Below are 16,030 nucleotides of genomic sequence, written 5' to 3'. Positions count from 1 at the left end.
CGCTTCATGCAGATCGGCGTTCAATCCCCGACCATCCAAGTGGTTGAGCACCATTCCTTCCCTCCGTCCCATCCTAAATCCTTATTCAAATTCAAAATTCAAAATTCAAATGTTTATTCAGGTAAAGTACATACATACAAGAGGTTATACAAAAATTGATAGATTTGTAGATAGAGCTAGTACATACAACGCCTAAAGCCACTATTACGCAAAGCGCTTCGGGCAGGAAAAACATTAAAGACTAAAACTTAATACTAATTGAGATTAAAGTATAAAATGTGTTGAGAACAAATAAAAATAAAAAAGGGGGGAACATGGCAGAAAAAACAGCAAAAATACAATTAGGTCGACAAACAGCGTTGTTTAAAAAATAACAGACATGGGTTGACAATAGAGGGGTAAGGTAGGTTACAGGGAATTTATTAGGTAGTGCTTCGTTTTTATCTTAAACTGGTTGAGAGAGGTACAGTCTTTAACATGATTGGGAAGGTCATTCCACATTCTGGGTCCCTTGATTTGTAGAGCATTTCTAGTTTGATTAAGTCGTACTCTTGGAATATCAAAACTGTATTTATTTCTGGTGTGGTGCTCATGGGTTCTGTTACAACCTTCAATGAAGCTTTTGAGGTCAGGATTGGCATTGCAGTTCAGCGTTATATATATATATATATATATATATATATATATATATATATATATATATATATATATATATATATATATATATATATATATATATATATATAATACACATGAGAGGATGTGCAGTGACTTAATATCTAACATATTCAGAGATTTGAGTAGAGGTACCGAGTGATGTCTGGGGCCAGAGTTGGATATTGTCCTAATAGTAGCTTTGTGTTGAGTAATTAGAGGACGTAAATAATTTTGGGTAGTAGAACCCCAAGCACAAATACCATAGTTGAGATATGGATAGATGAGGGAGTAATAGAGCGTCACCAGGGCAGGGCGAGGTACATAATATCTGATCTTAGAAAGAATGCCAACAGTTTTTGAAACTTTTTTTGATATATTTAGAATGTATCCCTGGAAATTCAGCTTGTGGTCAATGAGAACGCCAAGGAATTTGCCATCTATTTTGTTACAAATTTGGGTATTGTTTATCCTGAGATTTATTTGATTAGAGGAATTATTGCCAAACAGAATATAGAAAGTTTTGTCAATGTTAAGGGTGAGTTTGTTGGCAGTTAGCCTAAGATGGACTTTATTTAGCTCAGTATTTACTGTGACATTTAGAGCAAGGGGGCCAGGACTGGAGTAAATGAAGGTTGTGTCGTCAGCAAACAGAATTGGTTTGAAGTGCATTTGGAAGGTCATTAATGTAGATGAGAAAGAGGAGAGGTCATAGTATGCTGCCCTGAGGAACACCAATGTTGATGGGTAGGGTGGGAGAAATTGAATTATTCACAGAAACATACAGGAGCCTGTTATCCTGATTGATGATGAAGATTAAGCCTCCCAAGCGGAGGCACGGGCATGAATAGCCCGTAATCCTTATCCAGATCCCTTCCAGGTGTTATAGTCGTAATGGCTTGGCGCTTCTCCTGATGGTTCCCTTCCCTTCCCACCCAAGAAGATGATCAAAAAACATCCCATGTACCGTCTTGAAGGAAAGGATTGAAGCCTTAAGTCAGCTTGATGCTCTGAGCGTTTCCTCTCTCATAATATTTATTCTACTGTACTGTAGTTTACTGTATCTATACTACTATAGATATTACAGTATCTATAATATCTGTATCTATAATTTATACTACTGTATACCACTCCACTGGTGCCGCCGGAAAAACAGTTCTGGTGATGGTAAGCGCGAAGCTCGTGTAAACATCTGGGCCTCCAGTACGCTCCAGACGGAATTATAAATAAATAAATAAATGTTTATTTAGGTAAGGTACATACATACAAGAGATTTTACAAAGATTGATCGATTTAAAGATAGAGCTAGTACATACAATGCCTAAAGCCACTATTACGCAAAGCATTTCGGGCATGAAAAACATTAATGACTAAAGCTTAATACTAATTGAGTATAAAGAATAAAATGTGTTGAGAACAAATAAAAATAAAGATAAAAAAGGGGGGGAACATGGCTGAAAAAGCAGCACAAATAAAATTAGGTCGACAAACAGCGTTGTTTAAAAAAAAAAACAGACTTGGGTTGACAATAGAGGGGTAAGGTAGGTTACAGGGAATTTATTACGTAGTGCTTCGTTTTTATCTTAAACTGGCTGAGAGAGGTACAGTCTGTAACATAGTTGGGAAGGTCATTTCACATTCTGGGTCCCTTGATTTGTAGAGCATTTCTAGTTTGATTAAGTCGTACTCTTGGAATATCAAAACTGTATTTATTTCTGGTGTGGTGCTCATGGGCTCTGTTACAACCTTCAATGAAGCTTTTGAGGTCAGGATTGGTATTACAGTTCAGCGTTTTATATATGTATAATACACATGAGAGAATGTGCAGTGACTTAATATCTAACATATTCAGAGATTTGAGTAGGGGTACCGAGTGATGTCCGGGGCCAGAGTTGGATATTGTCCTAATAGCAGCTTTGTGTTGAGTAATTAGAGGACGTAAATGATTTTGGGTAGTAGAACCCCAAGCACAAATACCATAGTTGAGATATGGATAGATGAGAGAGTAATAGAGTGTCACCAGGGCAGGGCGAGGTACATAATATCTGATCTTAGAAAGAATCGCAACATTTTTTGAAACTTTTTTTGATATATTTAGAATGTGTCCCTGGAAATTCAGCTTGTGGTCAATGAAAACGCCAAGGAATTTGCCATCTAATTTGTTACAAATTTGGGTATTGTTTATTTTGAGATTTATTTGATTAGAGGATTTATTGCCAAACAAAATATAGAAAGTTTTTGTCAATGTTAAGGGTGAGTTTGTTGGCAGTTAGCCAAAGATGGACTTTATTTAGCTCAGTATTTACAGTGGCATTTAGAGCAAGGGGGCCAGGACTGGAGTAAATGAAGGTTGTGTCGTCAGCAAATAGAATTGGAATTGTTTGCCATACGCCTCGCACTCAAACAAGTATTTATATCCAAAGTCGACACGTTAATTGTAAATAACGCTTTGGTCATCCTTGATTGTATAGAGCTCTCCAAAACATTAATGTGACGTGCTTGTGTCTGAAACTAAGCACAGATATAATAATTAATGATGGAGTCAGAATATGTGTGTAACGTACGGTTATGTTACGTTGTTGGGTAGATTAGATACAGTGTTTAGTGAGTTTCTTTTTTATTTAGTAGTCCTGGATACAGCAGTGTCGTAGACGTTGAGACGGAGCTTGGAGCAGAGCAGAGAGCTGAGAGTGGCCGGAGTCGCGGAGCTCTATGTGGGAGAGCGTTGTAGCTCGATGCGGTCGTAGTCTGCTGCCTGTTCTGTGTCGAAGCTGAAGCGTCTTGGAGACGCTACAGCTACCTACGCCGAGTACTACATTCTTGACTGGAAATTGTACTGTTTGCTATTCTCAAATCGCTTGCTTATATACGGTGACTACACCTCACAATAAGATAAGAGGGTGGAAAAACCGTTACCTGTAAATAGGGATAGGATTATAGCTTGTGTAGTTAGTGCTAATTAGTTATGCCATTAAGATGATGAGATAACGGAGCGAGTATAAGTTTACTCGCTACAACTTAATATATCAATGAACAAATCCACAGGAGCCCTGATGAAGGTTCGAACCTATGCACTGGGTGTTTCCAGACGCACACGCTAGTCGCCTGGGCTTTGGTCAAAAGAATTGCAACCTGGAGTACTCCTGCACCCAGCATCGATCCCGAGGCTTCCACTGAACCTTAGCCGGGGTTTCACACAATTTCCTCCTTCAATACACAGGAAAATCATATTAACCCTGGGTTCGAACCCTCATCACAGTTCCTGTGGATTAGTACATTGATATCATGTTAATGTGATTTCTCTGTATTGAAGCAATCGCCCTCGCAATTCTAATTAATAAGTGTAAATATTAATCAGAATGAAATAAATAAATATACTCATTCCAATGCAGAGTTTTATCCGAAGCACAAACAATTATTCAACGTGATCTATGTTGAGGTTATCTTGAGATGATTTCGGGGCTTTTTAGTGTCCCCGCGGCCCGGTCCTCGACCAGGCCTCCACCCCCAGAAAGCAGCCCGTGACAGCTGACTAACACCCAGGTACCTATTTTACTGCTAGGTAACAGGAGCATAGGGTGAAAGAAACTCTGAACGATGAACTACATAAAATCCAAACTGAGAAATAAAACGAAATTAGAGCCGCTGAATGCCATGTTGATAGTCAAATTCAGTTTATCCAGATTTATTCAGATTATCAACACTTATGAACGTCCATCCAAGATGTTGTATGACACCTGAACAATCGCCGCATGCAAAACAGATGCTGAAGTTTCTTCTCAACCAGGCCCATCTACTGTTGAATAGGAGTTTTTGTTTTCCTTAATGTAGAAATAACAAGGTAAGTAGCATTATTAGTTTTAATTACATGACTTACCTAATTTACCTGAGGACCACTAACACTAATGGCCTCGACGAGGACAAGAAGTCGACGGCTTGTCGAAGGCACCCCCCCCCATTTGCCTTGATGGTCTTTCCAGTTGGACTTTAAAATGTAAGAGTTTTGCCATTTACGGCTTAGACGGGTAGGCGGTTCCATGGGTTTATAACCCTGTGGGTGAAAAAGCATCTCCGGTTCTCAATCCTACATTGTGGCTTGTTGAGATTGAAATTGTTGTTCCTTGAACAAATCCACAAGGCCCGTGATGAGGGTTCGAACCTACGTCCAAGATGATCCCAAACTCGCCTTAGTCGATTGCACTACGACATGGTAAAAGCTTGTTGACATTAGAACAGCTTGTTGACAGAGCCCGGGTGCATGAGGGGGGAATTGTGTAAAACCCTGGTTTGTGTCTCGGAGAGGTTGCAGGATTCGTGTGAGGGCAGTAGTACTCCCGGTTGCAATTCTTTTTACCATGCTATGGGACAATCGACTAAGGCGCGTCTGGGATCATCCTGGACGTAGGTTCGAAACCCTCATCATGGCCCTTGTGGATTTGTTCATTTGTTGTATCACGCTATTGTGATTTGTGTGTGTGTTGCTCCTTGTTTGTGTTACATTTGACCTTTTTGAAGAAATTGTCCAGATCAACATCCATCCAAATTGTTCAGTATGTAACTGTTCAGTATTTATTTTAAAAGTTTCGATGAGGTCTGCCATGTCATGCCTGGTGTGTAGTGTTGTTAGCCCTGTGGCCCCCAACCGTTCCTGGTATGTCAGCTGACTTGGCTCTGGAATTATTTTTGTTGCCCAGTGTTGCACTTTCTCCAGTGTAGCTATGTCCTTCTGAAGATGTGGTCTCCAGGCTTGGATTCAGTAATGTCAAACTTCAAGCCTCTGTACTCTTATAAACCCAATGTGTCTTATTGTATATAAATAAATAAATAAATAAATAAATAAATAAATAAATAAATAAATAAATAAATAAATAAATAAATAAAATAAATAAATAAACGTCTCTCACGTCTGGTGCACATCATCTATTGTAACAGATGGGACCCCTCCTATTTCTTATATACATCAATGATCTGCCTAATATCTCTAAGATTCTGACACCTATATTATTTGCTGACGATACTACCCTCATCTACTCAGACCCCAACCCCCACACACGAAATAATGTTGTAAACAATGAACAAAAAAAAAGTTCACTTATGGATGTCCACCAACAAACTCACACTAAACATAGAAAAGACCTACTACATCTTATTTGGAAGCAAATCAACAAATGCAATTCGACTTCAGATAGACAATGCTAACATCAATACAAATGATGGAAAGTTCATTGGTCTATACTTAGACCAATTAGATCATTATGCAGTCTCCGTGGTGTAGTGGTAAGACACTCGCCTGGCGTTCCGCGAGCGCTATGTCATGGGTTCGTATCCTGGCCGGGGAGGATTTACTGGGCGCAATTCCTTAACTGTAGCCTCTGTTTAACGCAACAGTAAAATGTGTACTTGGATGAAAAAACGATTCTTCGCGGCAGGGGATCGTATTCCAGGGACCTGCCCGAAACGCTACGCGTACTAGTGGCTGTACAAGAATGTAACAAGAATGTAAGACAAGAAACTCAACTTCAGCACCCACATACAACACATAACCAAGAAAGTCTCAAAAACGGTTGTTAAGGCTATCTATGTACATTTCTTATTTGTATATCTATATATATCTGTAGGTAACAGGAATTATTTCTTTCCCTGTCATTACTGGAGTACTTAGTTAATTTAAAGTCTTATAATATTATGATTAATACACTTATCTGTAACAGCTTGGGGCGCCTAAATCTATTAATTATCCTTATTCTTTCCACAGCGGTTAAGGTGGTGGTAGGGTTGTTGGTTGGTCGTTAAGGATTATGCCACTCAAGGGGTGGCACGGGCACGCTTCGCCGGAATAATCGTATGATATTATACAACTCATTTTATTCTGACTAACGACCAGTTAATTAAAAAATGCTGTTGACAGGCCGCATTGACGTAATATCACGCTTGATGCGGTGCCCCCCCCCCCCCCCTTTGCATTTTGGGGGTGTGGGTTGTTCTCACATATTCATGCATTATTTGCAGTATATTACACGTTCATGTGAATTTAATGGCGTTCTATAGTACATGTCTACCCTATGCTTGGAACATTAGAAGGTCCCATCCTCCACTACGTTTCGTGGTAATTGGTCCACAATTTTAACAATCCTGTTATCGAACCAGTATTTACCCAAGCCTTTTTTAATACCTACGCTGTACACGTTCAAGGGAATTTACTTAAGTACTATAGTATGACGCAAAAATACAGAGTTGCTTATTCTAACTAAGGCTCAAAATCAGTGCAAGATTAGCGGAAGAACAACACCAAGCGTCTTGTTACTGATGCCTTGTTACGAGGGACGGTCGGAAAGCAAGACACACGCTCGTCCTGGAAGTCAGGACATTCAACAAGGATATGCACAACTTGGACAGATGTAATAGGACCCATAATCGCCACACCAGAAATAAATATCTCTTTGATATCCCCAGAGTCAAACTTAATCTGTGTAAACACTCTATGCAAATAAAGGGACCTAATCTATGGAACTCACTCCCTAATGAATTGAAAAGCTGTCCAACTTTTGCCTCATTCAAAAGCAAAACCAAAAAGTACCTAATTTCATCTTCATAGTTTCCTACCTTGTGCACTGCATCTAGTGCTACCCAATCCCTCAATCTTCATGCACTTAAGCCAAACAACTTTACCATTGTGTTCATTGCTGTCGTCTTATATGTGCTATCAATATGCTGTATTGTGCCTATAAATCTTTGTTAAATTACCAATCAAGCTGTCAGTGCTATCAACCAGAGCTACCGATGTGCTTTAATATACCTACTAATCTCTCCCATTTTTTTCTTGCAATGTACCTGTTAACATTTTATAAATTTTATTACCTATTTCAAATTATTTGTTAGATTAATAAAAGTTTCCCAGTTATCTTGCCTGAGCTCTGTCATGCACTCGATCCCTCCCCTTGGCTAGGGCTTTCTGAAAGAGCATTGCTGGCGTACGAGTTTCCCTATATGCAAGTCCAACTCTGTATCCACTGTACCTGTATTTAGTGCTACCCAATCCCAAATATATGTACCTAAGCCATATAACTTTACCATTGTAATCATTGATATCATCTTATATCATGGTTGTTATTTTGAACACATATTGTGTGCTACCCAATCCCTCAATATATATTCCTAAGCCTTACAACTTTACCATTAACCATTGCTGCTATCTTATCTTATATGTGCTATCAGTGTGCTTTAATGTGCCTACTAATCTTTGTCATATTATCAGTCAAGCTATCAATGCTAGCAATCAAAGCTTTCAATGTGTCTACTTATCTTTGTCAAATTTTCTTACATTGTATCTGTTAACATTTTATAAATTTTGCTAGAAATTACCTACTTTTTTTACTTAATATTATCTGTTAGATTAAAGACCTGCACGAAACGCTGTGCGTACTAGTGGCTTTACAAGAATGTGAACACATGCTATGTACTCTCATAAACATAATGTAACTTCTTGTATAAATAAATAAATAAATAAATAAATAAATAAATAAATAAATAAATAAATAAATAAATAAATAAATAAATAAATAAATAAATAAATATATAAATAAATAAATACAGCAAATGTTGGTAAGTTATCATATTATCACTTTTTATAGTATATATATATATGCAGAGATAATATTAATAAGATCATTAAAATCGTGTAGTGTACTCTATGTTTTAAAATATATTACTTTGAAAACCGTACCAGTCACTAGTTTACTTAGTTAGTTTAGTTCATTTATTATGTACTCCATACCCATCTTGTGGGCGGTAGTGGAAAGGGTTACAGAGGCACATAATGCACAATTCATTTAGCTAAGCAAGTTACACTCTTCATGAACTAGTTACAAAATTCAATATAAGTCGTCACATCAACAATGGGTTCGAGATCGACCTCAAGTACAGGTTCTAAATTAAGCAACTGACATATGTGGAGAGCTAGTGTCAAAATTTATGTTTGTCCTGCACACCAGCGCAGGCGGGAGAGGTACATAATAATTTACACGTGGAAAATATTAGAGGGGCTGGTCCCAAACCTGCACACAGAAATAACATCACATGAGACCAGAAGACATGGCAGGATGTGCAGAATACTCCCGTTGAAAAGCAGAGGTGCAACAGGTACTCTAAGAGAAAACTCTATCAACATCAGAGGCCAGAGACCGTTCAACACGCTTCCACTACACATAAGGGGCATAACTGGCCGACCCCTCACAGTGTTCAAGAGAGAACTGGATAAGCACCTCCAAAGGATACCTGATCAACCAGGCTGTGATTCATACATCAGGCTGCGAGCAGCCGCGTCCAACAGCCTGATTGATCAGTCCGGCAACCAGGAGGCCTGGTCGACGACCGGGCCGCGGGGACGCTAAGCCCCGGAAGCACCTCAAGGTAACCTCAAGGTAGGTAACCACATAGTGACGGAGGGGTTTGCGAATAATTTTGTTGGCACAGTTTACATTTGGTCAGGTCTACATCAGCAGATAATGAGAATTCCCAGAGATACTTGTAACCGAGTCTAAGCCGAGCAGTATTAACATCTAGAAGTCTGCTGATTTTATTGGATGATCCATAGATGTGTGGCTCCTCTTGGATGATAGTATGATGATAGATGGAATTACTGGTGTCAATTTCACTTTGCCTCAGATCTACAAGATCTTGTTGAAGTTCTCGGTGTACTGCTGCTCTCAGATTGCTCATTGACAATCCAAGGTTACACTCAACGGCTCCTTTAAAGGCAGATTCTTTGACTAACTTATCAGCTCTATCATGCATTCGGAGGCCAACATGAGATGGAGACCACATGAAATGGACTCTGTTACCATCCTTAATAATTTTGTTGTATTTGTGTCTAGCTTCGGACACGAGCATGTTACAGTTATGTCTTAAAGAGTTGTACCAGTCACTAAAAAAACAATTGGGATACTTTTATACAGAACCGCTACTTTTAGACCGTCAGCCCGCTACTTTTAGCAATTCAAATCTGGCAGCCCTGCACTGCGGTGAACTTTGTACACAAGCATTATAGAGGAGACGATGGCTGCTGTAGGCCGGCTGCTGCCCACTTTCTCTAGGGTATCTCGCCCCTTCGCCTTCGCCCACATAGGTTTGATGATGTTGAATCTTAATTATGATTAAGTTATATATAAAGGGTTCACAATAACAGCAAAACTCGGGTTGACATGTAGGATGAGGAAATAATTTACCTGCGGGCCACCAACAGTTACAGCCCCGCTCCTGTTCCAGGTTTTATTTTATTTTAATTTATTTAATTTTATTTATATTTACAAGAGTTCATACACTCTTGTAAAGCCACTAGTATACATGACGTTTCGGGCAAGTAATTAATCATAATTTTTCCCCAGAATACGACCCCCGCCAAATCGTTTAAAACAACCAGGGGCCGGATTCAGGAAGGTACTTAAGAAGGTTTTTCTTCTTAGCTACGAATGTTTTCCTTCTTAGCGCCTTCGTGGCGTTGTTGAGTGCTACCGTGCTACTTGGAACAAAGTTCCAAGTAGCACGGGCTTTGGTGAGCCCGTAGTGCCTTCTTCGTGGCGGCTACGTCGGTATTAAGTAGCTACACTAAGTGGAAAAACCTTCGTAAGTTCATTCCAGGATCTAAGTGTGGTTTCGACCACTCGTAGCTTTACGTAAACTGGATATGTCATTTTTTTCTCTACTACATAACACTGGGATCGATTTTAAGATTTTGGAACATAAACAAAAGATTATAAAAATTTAATCTAGTGAAGAGGAGTCCTTGTTAGTTATATATGCATTCTCTGCTTGAAACTTAAAGTAAATATGTCTTTTATGATAGTAGAATTAGTTTTATAATAGCAAGATATTATACCAGTAGTTATTAAGTAAATAAACACTGGTGAACATGAAATATGAGAGAAGGTGATGAGCCCTGCCTGATGGGATCATTTACTATCACCAAATGCCCCTGTTCACCTAGTAGTAAGGGTGTACCTTGGCACAATTTGGCTGTGTGTAACCAAACTAGAAGTGCTCTACAAATCAAGGGACCCAGAATGTGGAATGACCTCCTGAATCATGTCAAAGGCTATTTTATGTCCTACCTACCTTACCTCAAAGTAAGGTAGGTAGGACATAAAATATAAATATGCTGCACAAATGATGTTAGGTAAGGAGAAGGGTAAAAATGTCAAAAACTTTATTCATTGAATACTTAAAGCTATAATTATGACTATATAGACTATTAAAAAAGAGAGAGGGAAGTAGGGGTCCAAGACCTCTTCCTGTTATACAATTTGGGTGTGGAACAAGTAATTATCAAAAGAAGGCACCATGCCGGGAAGGCTATGTAGCAGTAAGGCAGTGAGGTGAGGCAGCTACTTATTTGAGAAATGCTTATTTTATTTACCTTATAAGCTGAGGCAACTTATTTTATTTGAGGAATACTCAGCTGATTCCTCTACATTTAGCATGGAACAAATTTGTGTCCAAGACCTCTTCCTGTTACTCAATTTGGCTGTGTGTAACCAAACTAGAAGTGCTCTACAAATCAAGGGACCCAGAATGTGGAATGACCTCCCGAATCATGTCAAAGGCTGTACCTCTCTCAACCAGTTTAAGAGTTAAACCAAGTACTGCCTAATTAACTCCATGTAACCTAACTTACCTCCTAAATGTCAACCCATGTCTTACTATTTTTTAAACAACACTGTTCACCAACATGTGCAATTGCTGATTTATGCTATGTTAACCCCCCTTTTTGTATTTTGTATTCCTTCTTTCAACACAATTTATACCTAATCCCGATTACTATTAAGTTTTAGTCTGTGTTTTTTCCCCCCACACCTTGCCCGAAATGCTATGAGTATTAGTGGCTTTAGGTATTGTATGTACTCGCTCTGTCTATAAATCCAACATTATGTTTGTAAATCAACTGTATGTACTTTTCCTAAATAAAATGTATTTATTATTTATTTTTTAATCAGTAAGTATTAAAAGAAGGCACCAAGCTGGGAAGGCTATGTAGCACCATTGTGTGTAACAATAAAGCAAATTTTTTTAACAAATAATGCACCTGTATGGTAAAATAAATCCTGTCAGCTGTAAAAATATTGATGCAGGTATTTAAATGAAAAATATAATGAAAGAAATATTACTGGTTTATTTTTATCCTATCTTTTTGTACTGTACAGTATATCCAAGGAAGTGAAAAATTGAGACATAATGCACAATTTAATGAATGATTAGCATGGATTAGCAGTTCAAAAGAAATATGACTATTACATATCCTTGGTTACCTTGAGGTGCTTCCGGGGCTTAGCGTCCCCGCGGCCCGGTCGTCGACCAGGCCTCCTGGTTGCAGGACTGATCAACCAGGCTGTTGGACGCGGCTACTCGCAGCCTGACGTATGAGTCACAGCCTGGTTGATCAGGTATCCTTTGGAGGTGCTTATCCAGTTCTCTCTTGAACACTGTGAGGGGTCGGCCAGTTATGCCCCTTATGTGTAGCGGAAGCATGTTGAACAGTCTCGGGCCTCTGATGTTGATAGAGTTCTCTCTCAGAGTACCTGTTGCACCTCCGCTTTTCAACGGGGGTATTCTGCACATCCTGCCATGTCTTCTGGTCTCATGTGATGTTATTTCTGTGTGCAGGTTTGGGACCAGCCCCTCTAACATTTTCCACGTGTAAATTATTATATATCTTTCCCGCCTGCGCTCAAGGGAGTACAGATTTAGGCTCTTTAGTCGGTCCCAATAGTTTAGGTGTTTTACTGAGTGAATTCTAGCAGTATAGGATCTCTGCATGCTCTCCAGGTCGGCAATTTCTCCAGCTTTGAAAGGGGCTGTCATTGTGCAGCAGTACTCCACTCTAGAGAGCACAAGCGTTTTGAAAAGTGTCATCATCGGTATAGCATCTCTAGTGTGAAATGTTCTTGTTATCCAACCTGTCATTTTTCTTGCAGTTGTGACGGCTACTTTATTGTGTTCTTTAAAGGTAAGGTCTTCCGACATGAGTACAACCAGATCCTTTACATTGCCTTTTCGTTCTATGTTATGATTTGCCTGAGTTTTGTACGTGGTTTCCGTTTTTATATTTTCATTTTTTCCATAGCGCATGAGCTGGAACTTATCTTCGTTAAACACCATATTATTTTCTGTAGCCCATAGAAAGACCTGATCTACATCTGACTGGAGGTTTGCCGTGTCCTCTATGTTGCCTACTCTCATGAAGATCCTAGTGTCATCTGCAAAGGATGATACAGTGCTATAGGTTGTGTTCTTGTCTATGTTCGATATGAGGATGAGAAAAAGTACTGGAGGAAGCACAGTACCCTGGGGGACTGATCTCTTCACGGTTGATGGGCTGGATTTTATTTTGTTGACTATTACACATTGGGTTCTGTTGGTCAGGAAATTGTAGATCCATCTGCCTATTTTTCCGGTAATTCCTTTTGAACGCATTTTATGTGCAATAACGCCATGATCACATTTATCAAAAGCTTTTGCGAAATCTGTGTAAATTACATGAGATCTTAATGATCCATGGTCAACATGATTTAATAAGGATAATACAGTACTGTATTTGTAATAATACAAACTATAATTTAAAATCTTTATTACTGTTTTTTTTTTATTAAGAAGATTAGGTATACACAGCAATGTGCTGCTACCCTATTCTATATGGAATATTACACAGTGTAGATAAACAACTAGCTATAAGTTTATCTAATACTCTCATCTCACAGGATGGTTAGACATACTGTACATGGAATCAATTTAGAAAATACCAGCCTCAATAAAAAAAATAAATTAACTCTGACTAAACAACTCTTTGCGATTTTCACAAGAGGTAAGCACTGAATCATGGAAACATTATATTATAATTACTCTTACCAGTTTCTACAAGACTCCTCTCAAACAATGTATTTTTAAACATGTTTAGGTATACACAGCAATGTGCTGCTTCCCTGTTCTGTATAAAGGACCACACAGTGTAGATATAAAACCAGCTACAAGCTCATCCAACATTCTCACCTCACAGGATGGCCAGTCATACATGGAATTAGGAGAGAACAAAATACTTAATGCTGATCTATTAGCCTCCACTGGCAAAATCTGGGTGCAGCACAAGAATATCTTCCAATATTCCTGAGTGTATGAAGTAATTACAGAGCTCAAAATACCTCATACCATTTGGTATGAAGTCACTGATAACAGGGCAATCACAGATATAGTGTTGGAGAGTATGTTCTCTCAAGTAGGACTGAAAACAGATGTTTTTTCCACCAAGAGGGCTATAAACCCATGGAACTGCCTACCCGCTGAAGCCGTAAATGCCAAATTCCAGCTAAAAAATATTAAGACGATTGGCGGGCCCTTTAACAAGCCACCGGCTTTCTGTCCTCTTCGAGGCCACTAGATAGTTAGTGGCCCTTGGGTAAATTCAGTAAATATATACAATAATTGTCAGCGCATCTTCCGAGCAACAAGGACAGCTACACAGTATCTCTTAGAATTACGTAGGTAAACAACAAATGTAACATATTTGTTTACTACAATGTTGGTGCTGGCTGTAGAAGTTGAAAAAACATTGTTTTACTTTGAAATATACTAACTTTATAAGAAAATTCGACGTAAATAGGAGGCAGTAGAGCTCCGATAAGCCAGCGCTAAATCTTCAATATGAAGAATAGTGCTGCTCTCTGATTGGCCAAACGAAACACAGTAGTGACCTCTATCGGCACGCAGGTGAACCAGCAAATTTCTTCCTAAGTGGACGTTATTGAATTACACCTAAGCATCTTCTTAGGGCACACTTAGGAACCTTCGTAGCAAACCCACTTACGAAGAAATACACAGCTTCCTGAATCTAGGTCCAGGTACCCATTCACTGCTGGGTGAGCAGAGGCTACAGTTAAGAATTGGTGCCCAGTCAAGACTGGGCAGCAGTCCTGGGTTAGTATCCCGGCCAGGATGCAAACCCAGGCCAAAGTGCTTGCGAAGCATGGGGTGAGTGTCTTACCACTCTTACTTCTATGGGCTACAGAAAATAATATGGTGTTTAACGAAGATAAGTTCCAGCTCATGCGCTATGGAAAAAATGAAAATATAAAAACGGAAACCACGTACAAAACTCAGGCAAATCATAACATAGAACGAAAAGGCAATGTAAAGGATCTGGGTGTACTCATGTCGGAAGACCTTACCTTTAAAGAACACAATAAAGTAGCCGTCACAACTGCAAGAAAAATGACAGGTTGGATAACAAGAACTTTTCACACTAGAGATGCTATACTGATGATACTTTTCAAAACGCTTGTGCTCTCTAGAGTGGAGTACTGCTGCACAATGACAGCCCCTTTCAAAGCTGGAGAAATTGCTGACCTGGAGAGCGTGCAGAGATCCTTTACTGCTAGAATCCACTCGGTAAAACATCTAAACTATTGGGACCGACTAAAGAGCCTAAAACTGTACTCCCTTGAGCGCAGGCGGGAGAGGTACATAATAATTTACACGTGGAAAATATTAGAGGGGCTGGTCCCAAACCTGCACACAGAAATAACATCACATGAGACCAGAAGACATGGCAGGATGTGCAGAATACTCCCGTTGAAAAGCGGAGGTGCAACAGGTACTCTGAGAGAGAACTCTGTCAACATCAGAGGCCAGAGACCGTTCAACACGCTTCCACTACACATAAGGGGCATAACTGGCCGACCCCTCACAGTGTTCAAGAGAGAACTGGATAAGCACCTCCAAAGGATACCTGATCAACCAGGCTGTGATTCATACATCAGGCTGCGAGCAGCCGCGTCCAACAGCCTGGTTGATCAGTCCGGCAACCAGGAGGCCTGGTCGACGACCGGGCCGCGGGGACGCTAAGCCCCGGAAGCACCTCAAGGTAAGGTAAGGTAACCACTGCGCCACGGGGACTGCTATGTAAGTCCACTAAGAGCTCACCATAGTCCCTGCTACTTGGAAGTTTTGGCCAAACGTGCCACATCAAAACTACAAGTTGACATTGAATTTGTTTTAACAATGAGACAAATAAGAAGCAAAAATAGAAATATTCAGGCACAGGCAGAAGTGGCGAGGAGAGGTATAATATATGAAGGAAGTCAAACCTTGCAACACTACATGTGGGCGAGTCAAAACACCCATTTCATTCGTAGTAAAATGAGAAATGATTGGAGTGACTTTGTACACGGGGCCTGACAGCTGAATGGACAATGCTCTGAATTCGTAGTCTCGAGGTTCAAGGTTCGATTCCCGGTGGAGGCAAAAACAAATGGGTAGAGTTTCTTTCACCCTGATGTTCCTGTTCACCTAGCAATTTATTGGTACCTGGGAGTTAGACAGCTCCTACGGGCTG

General features: G+C 39.7%; 1 protein-coding gene across 1 annotated transcript in view; it reads left to right on the top strand.

Annotated features, from left to right (window-relative positions):
* Positions 1-9,637: 9,637 nt before the first annotated feature.
* Positions 9,638-16,030, top strand: part of Arc42 (Activator-recruited cofactor subunit 42) — a 49,749-nt gene continuing 43,356 nt past the window's right edge. The window contains exon 1 of the mRNA XM_045744955.2: positions 9,638-9,778. Within this exon, the coding sequence (XP_045600911.1) occupies positions 9,709-9,778 (70 nt within the window). The 5' untranslated portion in view covers positions 9,638-9,708. The remainder of the gene's footprint in view (positions 9,779-16,030) is intronic.

The sequence above is a fragment of the Procambarus clarkii genome, chromosome 8, assembly GCF_040958095.1.
Source record: "Procambarus clarkii isolate CNS0578487 chromosome 8, FALCON_Pclarkii_2.0, whole genome shotgun sequence".
Lineage (NCBI taxonomy): Eukaryota > Metazoa > Arthropoda > Malacostraca > Decapoda > Cambaridae > Procambarus > Procambarus clarkii.
The sequence above is the reverse complement of the archived record's forward strand: the minus strand, read 5'-3'. Positions and strand labels throughout refer to the sequence as shown.